Below are 14,663 nucleotides of genomic sequence, written 5' to 3' on the forward strand. Positions count from 1 at the left end.
CAGGATCAGTAAGGTCCAGTGGCTCGCCTGAAATTTCCTGACAGAGATTTATTGTCACAGTGACAGAGCTGGACCCAGATTCTGCACATGCATGTTGAGGTCTCTTCTCTAGTTAGCTCCTGTTGGGTCAAGGTGGCAGACTTGACAAGGTCATGACCTGCCAGAGTCACACCTGCCTGCCCAAGTGAGGTGTGACCTGTGTGTGCTTCAGAGCAGTGGCAGCATCATCAACCCATCTGTGCTTCTGCAAACCCTATGTCCAGCTAGCCCATCTGTGGTCCTCTGACTTTGAACTTGGCCCCTTAGCCCCACACAGATGTTTCCCCTTGGCTACAACCCCATTTTCTTAGAATGTATTTATTTTCACTGTCATTTCCCAGACTGCTAGAGTGTAGGGCACCAGCCCAGCATCTCTGACACACACTGCTGACAGCTAACACACTTGTGGGTGACACACTGTGCACAGCTTATGAGTTTGGGTTACAACAGCTTAACCTTCACCTCAGATATTGCTGCCTTCCCGGACAGTGTGAATGCACTAGAGGGTGTATGTGGGGATGTGAGAACCCCTGACAAGCTTATCGACCAAGTCAATGACACCAGTGATGGCAGGCACATGTGGTTGGCCCCCATCCTGCCTGGCCTGGTGGGTACCTGGCCCTGGGGTTGGACAGGCACCTGCCCTTGGGTCCAGTGACAGCTGAAACCCTTGGGAACCATCAGAGAGGGGCGGCTGTGGCTAACAGCTGTGGGTATAGCCCTTCCAGGCCTATAGTCCCTTCTCTCATTCTGTGAACTTTACCCTTAAAGGTACCAGGTACCAGATGTGTGAGGAGCACCCGGAACCCTGGAGTCAGGTGTACAGGTGCTGGAGGACAGGGACCCACTGGCCTCATGTGCATCTTGCTGTCTCTTTTTGTCAAGGCCCTCTTCAGCCCACTCCACCCTGGCACTGTCCTCATGTCCCCTGTCTCAGTTCCTTACATCACTACCCACGGCCACAGTGTAGCCACCTTGCCCTCCCTATAGCCCCAGTCGGTCATGCCATCTATTCTTATGCTGACTGACTTTTCAAGCTCTCAAACCCTGTAGCAGGCCTGATCCATTATCCCGGAGAGGAGTGAGAGAGGTCCAGGAGAGGGTGTAGGCCATCAGAACCCCCTGCCTCAGAGCCAGAGCCTGTTTTCAGAACATGGTGGGATCCTTTCCTGCTCATGTAACTGAGTATAAAATGGACATTTTCCACTTAGAGGGACCACAGGGCCAACTCCTCGGCCTGGTCCTGTTACAAAGGGTTACAGCAGCCCTGTGGCCCTTAGACTTCAGGAAGTCTAAGCAGGAGTTCACTGCTCTCTGGCTACTGTCATTCTCCTAGTGGGAATCCAAGGGTCTGAGCAGAAGGACTCCACCCAGCCATCACTGTTTGCAGGCCATTGCATGCCACAGGCTAGCCCACTTAGTTCTTTATTTGGCCTTCCAAGTGGCCCCCTTGTGATGTTGAGCCTGCTGCTAATCTGGGGCTGAGTGCTAGTCACTCAGTAATTCCCCAGCAGACATGGGCTAGAAGAAACCATGGTTCTGGTTACATAGGACTCTGGCTTTTTCTCTGTAACCCTGGGAAAGGACAAATGGGTCAGAACCATGCACATTGTTTGGTGGAGAGAAGTTCCTGGCTTCTGCAGGGAGAAGCTATCCCTGGGCTTGACCTGGGGAACAGAATTGGCTGCTCTCAATTCTCTACCAGTATTTAAATGAGGGCCACAGCAGCGGGAGGCAGCAGGCCCTCCCAGAGCCAGCTCAGCAGTTTATTCCAAACGCAACTACACGTGACTTGACTCAAAATGGGCTTTGAGGAGAAGAGAAGCCACAACTCCAGGCTTCCCACATGAAGGGTGCTGCCACTGGCAGCTGGGGCCCAGCTCCCTGCCCTGGTGTCTGGCTCTGCCCACAGCTGTTTCCAAACACAGCTGCTTTAATTAGCTTTGCTCTCCGACAGGTGAACCGAGTGTATGTCATTTTTGATCTGCCCACCACTGTGTCAATGATCAAACTGTGGAATTACACGAAAACGCCTCAACGAGGGGTGAAGGAGTTTGGCGTGAGTCCTCACTAGCTGGTGTGGGAGACCATTGTGCTTGGTGGAAATTAGGCTGGGGGCAGTTATCATTTGCTGCAGTTTGGTTTCTGTTCCCAGTTACAACCTTGGAAGTACCTGGTCCTGAGAGCAGCAAAACGGCCTGGAAATGATCCAAAGCAACCCCTGAACCCAATTGGCCCTGGTCTTGGTGTTGCTTTCAGGGTTCCCTCTAGAATCACCCAGCCTTGGGAGGCAACTGGGTGGCCAGGTGGAGAGAGCAGAAGCCATGGGACTGGAGATTGAGTCTTCCTCCATCTCTACACTTGCTCACCCAGTGCTGTGAAAGTCCCGGAGCCTCAGCTTCCGAATCTGCAGCCCAAGCTGACAGCACATGCCCTTCATGCTGAGGGGGGGCGGGGGGGGGGTTTTTGGCGGAATCCTGCTGTCAACATGGGACTTCAAAGAAGCTTGGGTTTGGAACAGCAGAGGGTTGCGTTGCTGGGGTTGTGGTAAATGTGGGAAGGGGCCTGGGCTTCATTCTTACTCTGTCTCTTAGCTGCTGGTGGATGACTTACTCGTGTACAATGGCATTCTCGCCATGGTGAGCCACCTGGTTGGGGGCATCCTGCCCACATGTGAGCCTACTGTGCCCCACCACACCATCCTTTTTGCTGAGGACACTGACTTCTGTCACCAGGAAAAACACACCATCTTCAGGTATGCCCCGGACCAGCCCCAGTGAGGACGGACGGCAGGGACATGGTCTGGAGGCTGATGAGCCTTCTCTCGCCTCCTGCAGTAAGCCAGAGGAAGACCAGGACATACAAATGATGAATGAAAACCAGGTCATCACTACCTCGAGGAGGAAGCCAGGCACTGCTGACCCAGGTGGGTGGCATCTCTCTGCCCTGGCATCCCTGTCAGAGGCTTGATCTAGATGGAGAGGAAGCCGAGTACACTGGCCTTGCCCTACCTACCTAAAACCTCTTTCCTTTCACTCTTGTCCCAGAGTGGCAAGCAGCTTTTGTCTACAAGCTTCCCTGTGGCCAGGAGAGAAGGCAAGGCACACTGAGGGAAAACAGGAAAGGATACAAGTGGAGGGCTCCCTGGGGCAGGTGGCATTTGAGCTCAGTCCTAACGGTACTATGATGGTAATACAGGCAAGAGCTCTGGGGATGGCATGAAGGAGCCCACTCAATGCATGAGATGGGTTACACAGGGTGCCCAGAATTTAGGCTAGCCAGGTCTCCACCTATCTGAATGGCCAGCCAGGTATATAGTTGTTCTCAAGGGCAGTGTAACTCACACCTCCTGTGCCCTGTTTCCACAGCCTTACGCCCCAAAACCTGCATACGTGAGAAGGAGACCTCAAGGCGTTGGCGGTGCTGACTGGAGCAGGAGGGAGAGCCTCTTCGCCTGGCTAGGCTCTATCACCAGCCCTGAGCAGCACCCACGTCCCTCAGACTTCAGGGTTGGCCAGCTGGGACCCCAAGGGCTGGAAGAGCATGGAGGGACAAGGGACTTGAATCACAGCCCCGGGAGCTATAGGTGTCAGATGAAAGGGTCAAGAACAGGATAGCTGCTTCCTGCCACACGGGGCTGCCTGCTTGGAGCCAGGGACACTTGGGTCCTCTCTGTGCCTCGCCTGTGAGGTCCATAAGAGCAGAGCCTCTGGCACCAGAGTCCTAGGCAGCCCCTGACCCAGGCCCAGAACTCAGTACCATGACCATGGAACCCACGCCCCTCCAACACAGCCCTCCTCACTAAGGGCAACAGAGCTGCTGAGAGGCCACTGTGCTACAGCTCCTCCTGTATCCAGTGCCTCTGGAAGCCTGATGGGGCTAGTCCTAGGTAGCCCCTGCCCTCTGTCCAAACCTGATTCAGGATGGGTCAAGGATGTGTCCTGCCAAGGAGAGGAAGTGAGGTGCAGTGAGTGCTGAAACCTGCCCTTAGCCCCTACATCACACACACACACACACACACACACACACACACACACACACTCTCCTACCTGCAAGTCAGAGCTAGGAGGGCCTAGGCTCAGGCTGCCTCTTCTCCCTGCAGCCTAGAGCCCCATAACTCTGTGTACGTCTATGGAACAAGTGCAGATCAGGGACCTAATCAGCCTCTCAGTAGTGGTAATTTCTGGTTCCAAATATTAATTTGTTATTTTCCTGGCTCGGGGCCCAGTGGGGCAGTGCCATGGTGCCGAACTCAGCACGTTTAATACTACCAAGAACCACAAACACTTTTAAGCAGCAACACCCAGCAGCTGTACAGATGTTTTAATTCGGAGCCAGCTGACATGCAGATAGGATTGCTTCTTTGATGAGAATCCATCATCTCTGTAGCCTCCAGGGTCCCCACCCCCACCCTGGGCTCCTCAGCTCACTCCCAGATGAGCTGCACACTTCCCAGGAGAGCCGTCAAACCAACTCCCAGGAGGAAGCCGGGACCACTGCTTTAACAGGAATCCAGCTTCTACTCCTGGGGGTGGGCTCAGGTGGATTTTTCTGGAACACACAAGACTGACCTTGGTGTGCTCCCTCCAGATACTTGGTGGGTGTTTATAAGTGTATATTCCATGCACTCTCAGAGGGAAGGCATTGGCACAAGCATTAACTCTCAAACAAATGTCTATTTTTTCTTACAAAATCAATAAAAGATGTTATTAAGAATAGAGTATGGTACACTGGATGTTGTCAGCCACAGGAAGCCCTTGTTGTCCAGCCCTAAGCCAGGGTACATTGGAGGCTTGCTGAACATTCAGGCATGCGCCCCCTCTGAGCTGAGCCTGCACTGCCTGCAGGTGGGGACGTGGCATTGGTCTCACTGTCTCTATAGAATCTCCCTGCCACCATGTAAACAGATATCAGAAAACCATTTAATCCATGTCACATATAAAGTGACTGGGTGTGAGAGAGGCTGGCAGTAGAGATGACCTAGGGTGGCGCTCTCCAGATGTTCCCATAGTCCCTTTGTTCTGATGGCTTTCATGTCCTTCCCAGCCAGGAGGTCAAGGCAGGGAGTGCATGAGAAGGAGCAGAACTGTGGCCACAGTGTTCACAGGGCAGCCCCAGCCCTGAGGACCTGCCACAGGCCGGGAGCTTGTACAAGGCTGCATGCCCACTAGTGCCAGGGCTGTCTCCCAAATCACAGGTGCTACATGCTCCTAACACCACACACATGTTGTCTCTAGGCCTCTCTGGAAACTGGTCAGCTCACAGCCCCATAATGGCAGCTCTAGGCAGCCTTACTTCATTATAACAGCAGCAAATTCAATAGTTGCCAGCAAATCCGAGGCCCTCCCCTAGGCCATGGGCCTGTGAGTGATGGGCACAGGCCTCCTTCACTGTAGCTGCTCTCCCCCAGCACACTGCATGCAGTGCAGTGGTTCTGGAGCCGACATACCTGAGTTCTAGTACAGGTACACCATCCTCTATACCCCAACCTAAGGCACCCTCTCCTGGGTTCCCCCTGTCTGTGTTACCTCAATGAAGTCTGGGCTCTGACCCAGGCTTCTCTACCCAGAGGGCACAGCAACAGTACCCTTCTGGGAGTTGCCACAGCATCCAGACCTTGGGTCTCATAGTGCATCCCTCTGGAGGCATTCAGCTAAGTCTCCTAGTGACCATCCTTTCAGAACGCACAGACTTGAGAGCAGGATGCAGGAATCTTGGGGCTGTGTGACACTGACAGAGACTCTGCCAGGGCAACAAGCCCCTCCCCACCCTGTCTCCTGCCTGCCCCTCTGTGTTCAGCCTCAGTTGATTGCTCCAAAAGCTTCTTACAGCCATTGGTGAGACAAAGCCATGCCCCACCTACATCCCACTCCTACCCCTGTCTTGTGGCAGGCTCTCTTTTCTACCAGTTCGGAGACTCTTCACCCAGCTGTGTCCCTACCCAGCAAGGGAAGGGGGAGGCACACCCCCAGGTGGCCCTATCCCCATTTGGTCTCTCCCTACCTCAGACCCCTCTACTCCCTGCCTCTTTCTAGTTCCCCGCCTCAGCCAGACCCACAGCCATCAGCAGGCCACCATCATCCAGGAAGCAAAAGTGACAGTATGGGAGCTCGGTGGAGAGTAGTCTAAGGACTGGCCAGGTGACAGAAGCTCTGCAGCTCTAGAGACAGGCAAACCCCTATAGTGACCTATCTGTCTACAGTGGAATCCCCAGTGCAGAAGACTGGCTTTTCCTCATGGCAGTGATGTACCTCTGTCCTGAGTCCTATACACAGTGGCCTGGGTAGAGCTGTCTAGCAGTTGTGGGTTGTCTTAGTTTCTGTTGCTATGATGAAACACCATGACCAGAAGCAGCTTGTGAAGGAAAGAGTTTATTTAGCTTACATATCCAGAGTCACAGCCCACTGAGAGAAGCCAAGCCAAGAACTCAAACTGGCAGGAACCTGGAGACAGGAACTCACGGAGAAGCCACAGAGGGGTGCTGCTTACTGGTTGCTTCCTCACAGCTTTCTCAGCCTGCTTTCTTATTCAGCTAGTACCACCTGCCCAGGGGTGGGACCTCTGACAATGGGCTGGGCTCTTGTGCAGCAACCGCTATAGACTTGCCCACAGCCCAATCTTATGGAGACAATTTCTCAGTTTATTCCCTGCCCTCGGATGATGCTTGATCAAGTTGACCGATGAGTCAGCACAAGGGTACTAAGAGCCCTGGAGCACCAGCCCAGGCCAGGGACTCTTAGAACTCAGCCTCTCCCAGCCCACACGCCACCCAGAATCTCATTTCCACAGAGGTAGGGGACACCCTTCCCTATCCTTCGATCCAGAGCACTGTTGCCTGAACCCCTCAATGCTTCTATGGCCTCCAGTGTCTCTGCCTGTCCAGAATCACATCCAGCCTGCAGCAAGGCCAGCTGCCAGGTACCCTTCCTAGACACCCCTCCTCTGAGCTCTCTGACTCTAATGCCTAAGCCACCACCTCCCCCAAGGCCTGATGCAGTCCCTCAGGTTACTTTGTCCTTAGGCCCACACAGCCAAAAGGAAACCTCAGCACAGCAGCACATGTTGATCCTACCTGTCCAAAAGACCCCGTCAACCAGGTATCCCTCATGAGGACTCCAATCCTGCATAGTCCTAGGGTCTCCCACATCAAATCCCAGAAGTCCATTCAGGGGCAGTCTGCCCTTACCCCAAGCTCCAAGCACTAGGTTCAACCACAGCATCATGTAGCCCACATGGGGGTGACTCTCAACCCCAGGGCCTTTGCACAGGCTGTGTGTATAACACACACTTGACCTAGTGTCTCCTGCCTCACGCTTCAGCCAGGGCTTCAATGGCTCCTTACAGTTTTCACCTTTCCCTACTCACTCTTTGAAGTGGCTTTCTTATTGTTAGGGGTGACATGGGTAACCTCCTGCACTAGTATGTTTCTCCATCTTGTTTCCTTGTGGCAGCTCTGTGTACAGCTATGTTCTGTGTGTATGTGTGTCCTGGTCTCCTAGTGACTTGTTTGCAGATGGGGTCAGCCACTGAGACAGGGCAGGATTCACATTTAGGCCTGCCCAAGTGCAGGTCAGGATGCTTTGTTCAGCTCTCACTTCCTCCTTTGTAGCAGCAGCTCCTGCCAGCCTTCTCATCAGGCCTGGCAGCAAAGGCCCATGAATCAACCTGACATTTCCATTACCTGGGAGATGAGTATGTGACCAGGTCCCCATGAGGTAGTGGGGGTGGGGTGGCAGGGTGACCACTCATCAAGGCCACAAACCAGGGAAGAAGTAGTGACTGGGGCCTGCCCATCAGCTTTGGCCAGGGAAAGACAGCCATGGGTCCCTCTGCCCATGGAGAGAGGAGGTGACAGTCATGTGAGGTAAAGGCATCAGGGAGCCTGCAGGCTTTGAGAAGGCTTTGTGCTGAGGCCTGGGAGTTGTGTCACATCCACAGACATTAAGACTGATACAGTGCACTTCCTAGCATGGTATCTGTGAAATATCAGCCTGGCCCAGGTCAGCTTCTGAAGATCAGTGGCCACATGTGGTCCAGACCTGGGAAGAATGACAGGCATGCACCAGCTCAGGGTGTGACACAGAGCTGCTGAGCTCATGGTTTGTGGCCCTTCCCAGACCAAGCGGTACCTCCCAATTGTGGCTCCAGGCAGGAAGTACAGTGGCTTCTGCGCCCAGCAGGAAGACAACCCTCAAGAAGGTGACTGCTTCCTTTTATCTGGACAGCAGCCTTCCTGCTGTACTGGAAGACAGCTGGGTTCTAACTGTTTCCCAGGAGGACCTGAAGTCTTATGGCTCTGTGTCTACCCTCCCTCTCTTCTGGCAATAACCCCCGTTCTAATCACCTACATACCACAATCACAGACCACTTGCATGATTATTTATTTAGTATTTTTCTTTAAGCCAAAACTTTTTACTGAAATGCCTATTGTGGTTCATTCTACACAGCAGTGCCTGCATCTGGAGCGTGGACACGCCCGTACACAGTTTTCTAATACACGTTTACATAAACACAGCTATTAAAATAGATAGCAGTTTTGCAACTAAAATCATTTCTTGGACCTCCTGGGGCCCATGGCAATTTCACAAGGCCCCTGGATGACCACTAAGACCTACAAAGTTCCTGGTGGCAGGGTCAGATTCCAGACCAATGACCATGCTCAGGCCCCATCCTAGGGGTTCCCACTTGTGAAAGGCCAGTGCCACAGCTCCCCATACTGGTCTTTTGGTGCCCTCACAACTGTGCAGGACTCTGCGCAGGTCAACTTTGTCTCTCCCAGAGGCCCCTACACCAAATGTGTGAACACAAAGAGAGGTGCTCTCAGAGTGGTTGAGCACAGGTATGCCTGTACTCAGAAGCATGGAGTTCATCCTTTGCCCCTAGGTGCCCTGCCTGACACAGGACAGACACCTTAAGCCCTCTCCTCCCACGTCAATCCCTCCTCTTGGCCCCTAAGTCAGCCACCTGACCCTCCATGGGCCTTGTTCCTCAACCACAACACTCTTCTCACACTTAGGGCCCTGCAAGGACCTGGGAGTCCTGGCTTTGTCATCTACTCTAGCCTGGAACTGAGGTGACTTTCTAGACTACACACCTCACCTTGGCCTATCCCACCATGTCCAGAGCACCCAGCTGTCTACAGGATAAGCTACAGGTCCCCAATGAGGCTTTGAGTCCTCTGCAGTCTGGATCCACCCCCACAGACCTCCTTCCCCTCCATGCTTGCCTTTGGGCCATTTGAAAGCCCTCTCTTGTCCTGTCCTTCCTTCTACAACCTGACATCAGCAAGATGGCTTGCATATCATTTCCTTGATCATCAATCCTTCAGGTGATCTCCAACAGGCACTGCTTCAGCCCCATGGCCCCAACTCTCCTCGTTGACATGATGGCAGGGTGTTTCCATGATCCACACTCTGCTCCCTGTGCTCATGGGCACCAGTCTGTGCCACACACAAACCCCTAGCAGCTATAAGAGGTAGGTACAGTGAAGAGTCCCATCTACAGGGTAAGGCCACCAGGGCTGAGGAGACAGGATCTGATGCTAGGCAGTCTGACTCCAGAGCGGGTACCACACCCAGCACTCATACACTGAACTGTCACCTCCCATTTCATCCCTTGTCTGCTTCTCTGGAATCTTCAGTGTTCCCTCTCAAGAGCCTACCACACTGAGGGGCACACAGTAGGGGCACAATAGATGAAACCTGTATGCAGACAGATGTACAGATAGATAGTTGGATGATAAAGATGGCTGAGGCATGGATGGATGGATGGATGGATGGATGGATGGATGGATGCTGGCTGGCTGGCTGGCTGGCTGGCTGGATGGATGGATGGATGGATGGATGGTTAGATAGGTGATGAGTGGCTACATGCTTCTAAATAGGTGAGTGATTAGATTGATGACCCACATATGAGTGGGTGGATGGATGGATGGATGTTGTTTAAATGGTCATGATACATGGATGGGTGGGTAGGTAAATGATGGGTGGATGATGGGTGAGTGGATGGTGAGTGGATGGATTGTGTATAGATGAGTGGCTGGGGTAAATGACAGTGGCTGAATGCTGGCTAAATGGTTGGCTAACGGGATGCTGGGTCATGGCTGGGCAATGGGTGGATGAGTGAAGAAGACCACATTCTGCCTTGGTCTGCCAATCCTTCAGGGCAGGGTTAGGCTCAACTGGGAGTGCCTCTGATTTAAACACACAGTCCCGCATGTCACCTCTAATGTCAAGCAAGAAACTTCCCTCTCTGGACCCAAGCTCTCACAGTCAAGACAGGAATTGTTTTTTTCCCAGGCAGCTGAGCCAGAGATTTTATGTAAAATGGCCCTAGACACAGGGTAAAGGATCCCCAGGGTCTGGGTGATGTCACATTGCTGAAGTTCCTAGACACATGTGCTGCTTCTAGCTCCTGGCTTCCCCTCCTGCTCTGCCCACCCGTCTCCATCTTCCCCAGGCTGAGATGGACTCTAGCCCATCCCAACAGTTTGGCCCTGATCTCAATGCCCAGGGATCACACCTCTTGGGTAAGGTAATAGCAGTGGGGGGTTGGGGGAAGCCAGCCCATACATAGCAAGAGAACAGATTCAACAAGTATTTATTGAGCCCCTGCTGTGTGCCTGCTGTGTGGCCCCAGACACTGCCTCTCCCTCAATAAGCCCTGCTCCCTGTCCCCACAGGACCCTGCCCCTTTTGGCACCTGCTTGACTTTGTTACTGGTTGTAGGTGTCCAGCATCCAGTGGTCAATGTCCATGTTCTTCCTGGCTTTCCAGCTGGGTGGGGCTCTAGGTGTGGTAGTGGCCACTGTCTCTGAGTCTCTGTGCCACCTGGACAGTTCCTCAGGCCTACTTGACCGATTTCTGGGGCCCTGAGACCCAGGCAGTGGTGGCAGTCTAGGCCTGGTGTCTCCGTGACTGGAGAGCTGAGTCCACAGCACAGAGACCAGGCTTCCATGTTCTGTGGGAGGGGTGTTGTGCCAGTGATGGCAGGAAGGCAGGGACACTTGGAGCACATCACACCCAGTGCCCCAGGACCCAGCACTGACGGTTTAGCTCTGCTGCCTCGTGAGCTGAGCTCCGTGGCCAGGAGTCTCCCATGTGTGGCTGGTGCCCTGAAAGAGATAAGGCAACTGCTGCTGACAGTGGCTTTCTTCCACCCATACCACTTTGACCTCTGGCCGAGCCTCGGCATGCTTCCACCTGCTCCTGGCAAACCACCACACGTCACTGTCCACCACCATCCACGGACTCATCAGCATATGGAACCGCAGCCAGTGCTCAGTGCCAGCCACTAACCAACCCAGCAGGGTTCCACCAGCCCTCACCCACGACCCAAACCCACTTGTGCCCCTCCCACCCGCCAGCCCCCACCCCTGTGCCTATGTGCCCACAGGCTCAATAGCGCATACCAGAGTGACCACCCACCCCTAGTCACTCACCCTAATCAACACCCCTCAACATCTCCTTTAACCCTCCTCCCAGCAGATTTACTGAGTCCGCTCCCCCCCCCCCCCATTTACCAAACACCCACCCAGCCATCCAGCCACCCAGCCTGCCCCTTTCCCTACCATCTCTCAGCCTTTCCATCTACCTCAGAGCCAGGCACCTCACACACCTAGGTTTTTATGCCCCACCCCAATAGTGTGTGTTTATCAGTGAGCCCAAGGTGACCTTTCGTACATTGTCCCCACCCAAAGCTGCTCACTGCCCATAGCCCTGCTCTTAAGGGACCTGGCAAGCTGAAGAACATAAACCCCTCCCCATCCCACACGCTCCTTCCTGTACTCTATTAGTTCTTGGATCTACCCCATCTTTCCTCTGTATCTCTTCAAAGTTTCTTTGATATGCCCAAGCCAATCCTGTCACTTGTTGGGGACCACTTTAAGTGTCCCAATACCTGCTGTCCAGTGGAGCCTTCTAGACTGAGCATAAACTACCCCCTGATGGGGAGCCTGCCTGCCCTGACATTATTCCCCACCTGCCTGACCAAAATTCTGTCTCCCTATAATATAAGCGGGACAGAGGCAAACCACAGATCGGCAGCTGGGCCAGCATGGCAGCCATATGGAGTTAGATGGGTCAACACTTCCTGATTCCAACCTTCTCCATCAAGAGAAGTTGTACTTTCTGCTCTGCGCTCCAGTGACTATGATATCCTTTGGTGTCAGACAGCTCAGAGAGAGCCCATCAGCATGAGATTCTGAGCACACCTCTAATACTTGCATACCTCTCAGGACAGAGAGCTCACTGCCCCTCCATCCCCATGGGACCAGCTACTAAGAGCAGCTTTCTGGATGCAGAAGTTGAGAGGCGCACAAGATGTGTGTCATTTTGTTCTTTTGGCTTTTCTCCCCTTCTGTTTTTAATATCCTTTAATGGTAGTGCTTTTGTACATTTTGCTGTATTTTTAAAGGAGTGAAAAACATTTTGCAAACATTCTGGAATCATTTGGCCTTGGGGGAGGAACATTTGTTTTGGCCCCAGCTACCAAAACAGTTACAGTCTTTGGATGGGCTTGTTGCTGAAATAAAGGTGTTTGCCCCCACCCCCCCCACCCCTTAATGAGAAGCAAATATTTGGTGCATAGAAAGGTTTGACTATTTTTCTAAATGAGTATTTAGAAATGACTGTAGCTGCTCTCACAGGAGTCAGTAGGCAAAACTGCAAATGGGAACAGAGAAAGTGGTTGTGTGTGTGTGTGTGTGTGTGTGTGTGTGTGTGTGTGTGTGTGTGTGTGTGTGTAAGGACAATCAGGCAGAATCTACCTCACTCCTAGAGATATAATGAGGCTTCCTGACCCCTTGCTCTGGGTGGCCACCCCACCACAGACTGGGACTCCCCTCTCTCGCCTCTTAGAAGGTACTCGGGGAACAGATCCATTGGCATTATGTCCCAACAGCCCCGCAAAGGCCCTCCACCCACCCGCCTTCTCTCCTGGTCTCTTCACGGAGGACATCAGCAGCCAGAGAGGCCTTGTTGGATTTGGGAATCCCAGCTCAGCATTGCTTCTAGACCCAAGTACATGTCACAAGTGGGGACAAAACCAGGCAGCTCCACTCCAACCAACATTTACCATAGGGAATCTGAGTTCAGATCTTCCAGAAGGTTCAGAGATGCTGAAATTTTGGATTTCAAACTAAAACCATTCAGCTTTAAATAACAAGAATTACAGTGTTTAAAATATGTTCAGCAATAGTATAGGCCACAAAGGCCGACTTGGCCCAAGGGAGGCCGCTGGTGCTGCCTGGCTGTTTTCCAGCCTGTCTTTGTGGACTCTGTCCTGTGGCTTCACATACCCTGTCTTCCAGCTGGAAATACCCTCTGATGCATCACTGAATCTTGCCCTCTACTCCCCACCCACATCTCTCTTGTACTCTCTCTCCTGGGAAACACTGAAGGGCCCTGGGTGAAGGTCTCTCCCTGATCCTGGCCCCATCCCTACCCCTGCCCTTTAGAGCAACTTACCTGGGGTGGGGCCATCTGCATGCCCAGATGGGAGCCTACAACCCACTCCACTTTGCCTGGTCCAAGCAAGTCCTAAGCTGATATTTTCTTAAGAAATGAAGCCAAGAAGAGGGAATGGGGATTGCCGAACTTGGGGTGATCTCCTCCCACCACTCTATCCTCCTACTTGTGTATGGCACAGCAGCCTTCTGTCTAGCCCCTCCATCCCCATCTTCTGATAATGGCTAAGGAGGTAAAACTATACTTAGGTCTGATAGAGGTTCAACTCTGTGCTCTGTCACACACATGCTATATGACATGTGTGTATGTGTGTGTTTACATGTGTGGGTGCATGTGCATGTGTTATCACATGTGGAAGGTGTATTTGTGTGAGTGGGTACAGAAGCCTGAATATGTGTGTGTGCTCATGCGTATATGTGTGTTCATGTGTGGGTGCACATACTTGACTCTGTGTGTGTGTTTGTGTGTGTGCCCATGTGTATGTATGTGTTTATGTGTGTATGCCCATGTGTATGTGTGTGTTTGTGTGTGTGCCCATGTGTATGTGTGTGTTTGTGTGTGGATGCACATACTTGACTCTCTCTCTCTCTCTCTCTCTCTCTCTCTCTCTCTGTGTGTGTGTGTGTGTGTGTGTGTGTGTGTTTGTGTGTGATGAAGCCTGGAGCTCACCAGATCTTGGATGGCAGCCAGTGAGTCCAGAGCTTTTTTCCAGTCCCTTGCCCAGTACTGAGCTCACAAGCCCAGCCCCATACCTGGATTTTTCTATTTTCAGCCAGGGTGCTGGGTGTCCATGGTAGGCCTTATGTTTATATAGCAAGTACTTTGCCAACTGAGACATACTCTCAGCCCCATGTACATTTGTAAAGCTGTGTGTCTTTTGACAGGCAGCTTCAGCTCTCTGAGCCTGAACAGATAGAGGTGAGACACAGGAGTCGGAAAGCCCAGCGTGGCCCTGCACTGAGGCCCTTTAGACCTGGTCTCTGGACGGTGTCGAAATAACAAAGTACAAGTGTTCGATAGGACTGGGCTCAATGCCTCTCTTCACAGATGGGGAAACACAGGTTCTTAGTCAGAAAGAAATTGGCTCAAGCCCCACTGGGAGGGTTGGTAACATGGAGTTTTAATTTCCCCTTAGACCCTCCCCTTCCCCTAAGCTTA

At 52.7% G+C, this 14,663-nt stretch overlaps 2 protein-coding genes across 4 annotated transcripts in view; one reads left to right on the forward strand and one right to left on the reverse strand.

Annotated features, from left to right (window-relative positions):
* Katnip (katanin interacting protein) overlaps window positions 1–4,757 on the forward strand; it is a 137,490-nt gene extending 132,733 nt beyond the window's left edge. Inside the window, exons 24-28 of the mRNA XM_076928420.1 lie at window positions 507–646; window positions 1,997–2,098; window positions 2,634–2,794; window positions 2,877–2,965; window positions 3,408–4,757. Coding sequence (XP_076784535.1) covers window positions 507–646; window positions 1,997–2,098; window positions 2,634–2,794; window positions 2,877–2,965; window positions 3,408–3,466 — 551 coding nt within the window. The 3' untranslated portion in view covers window positions 3,467–4,757. The remainder of the gene's footprint in view (window positions 1–506; window positions 647–1,996; window positions 2,099–2,633; window positions 2,795–2,876; window positions 2,966–3,407) is intronic.
* A 3,648-nt stretch (window positions 4,758–8,405) lies between these two features.
* The window catches only part of Gsg1l (GSG1 like), a 194,733-nt gene continuing 188,475 nt past the window's right edge, over window positions 8,406–14,663 (reverse strand). For all 3 annotated transcript variants that reach the window (XM_034513676.2, XM_076942353.1, XM_076942363.1), the window contains one exon: window positions 8,406–11,152. In XM_034513676.2, coding sequence (XP_034369567.1) covers window positions 11,055–11,152 — 98 coding nt within the window. In that variant the 3' untranslated portion in view covers window positions 8,406–11,054. The remainder of the gene's footprint in view (window positions 11,153–14,663) is intronic.

This window comes from Arvicanthis niloticus, chromosome 1, assembly GCF_011762505.2.
Source record: "Arvicanthis niloticus isolate mArvNil1 chromosome 1, mArvNil1.pat.X, whole genome shotgun sequence".
In the NCBI taxonomy this organism is placed as follows: domain Eukaryota; kingdom Metazoa; phylum Chordata; class Mammalia; order Rodentia; family Muridae; genus Arvicanthis; species Arvicanthis niloticus.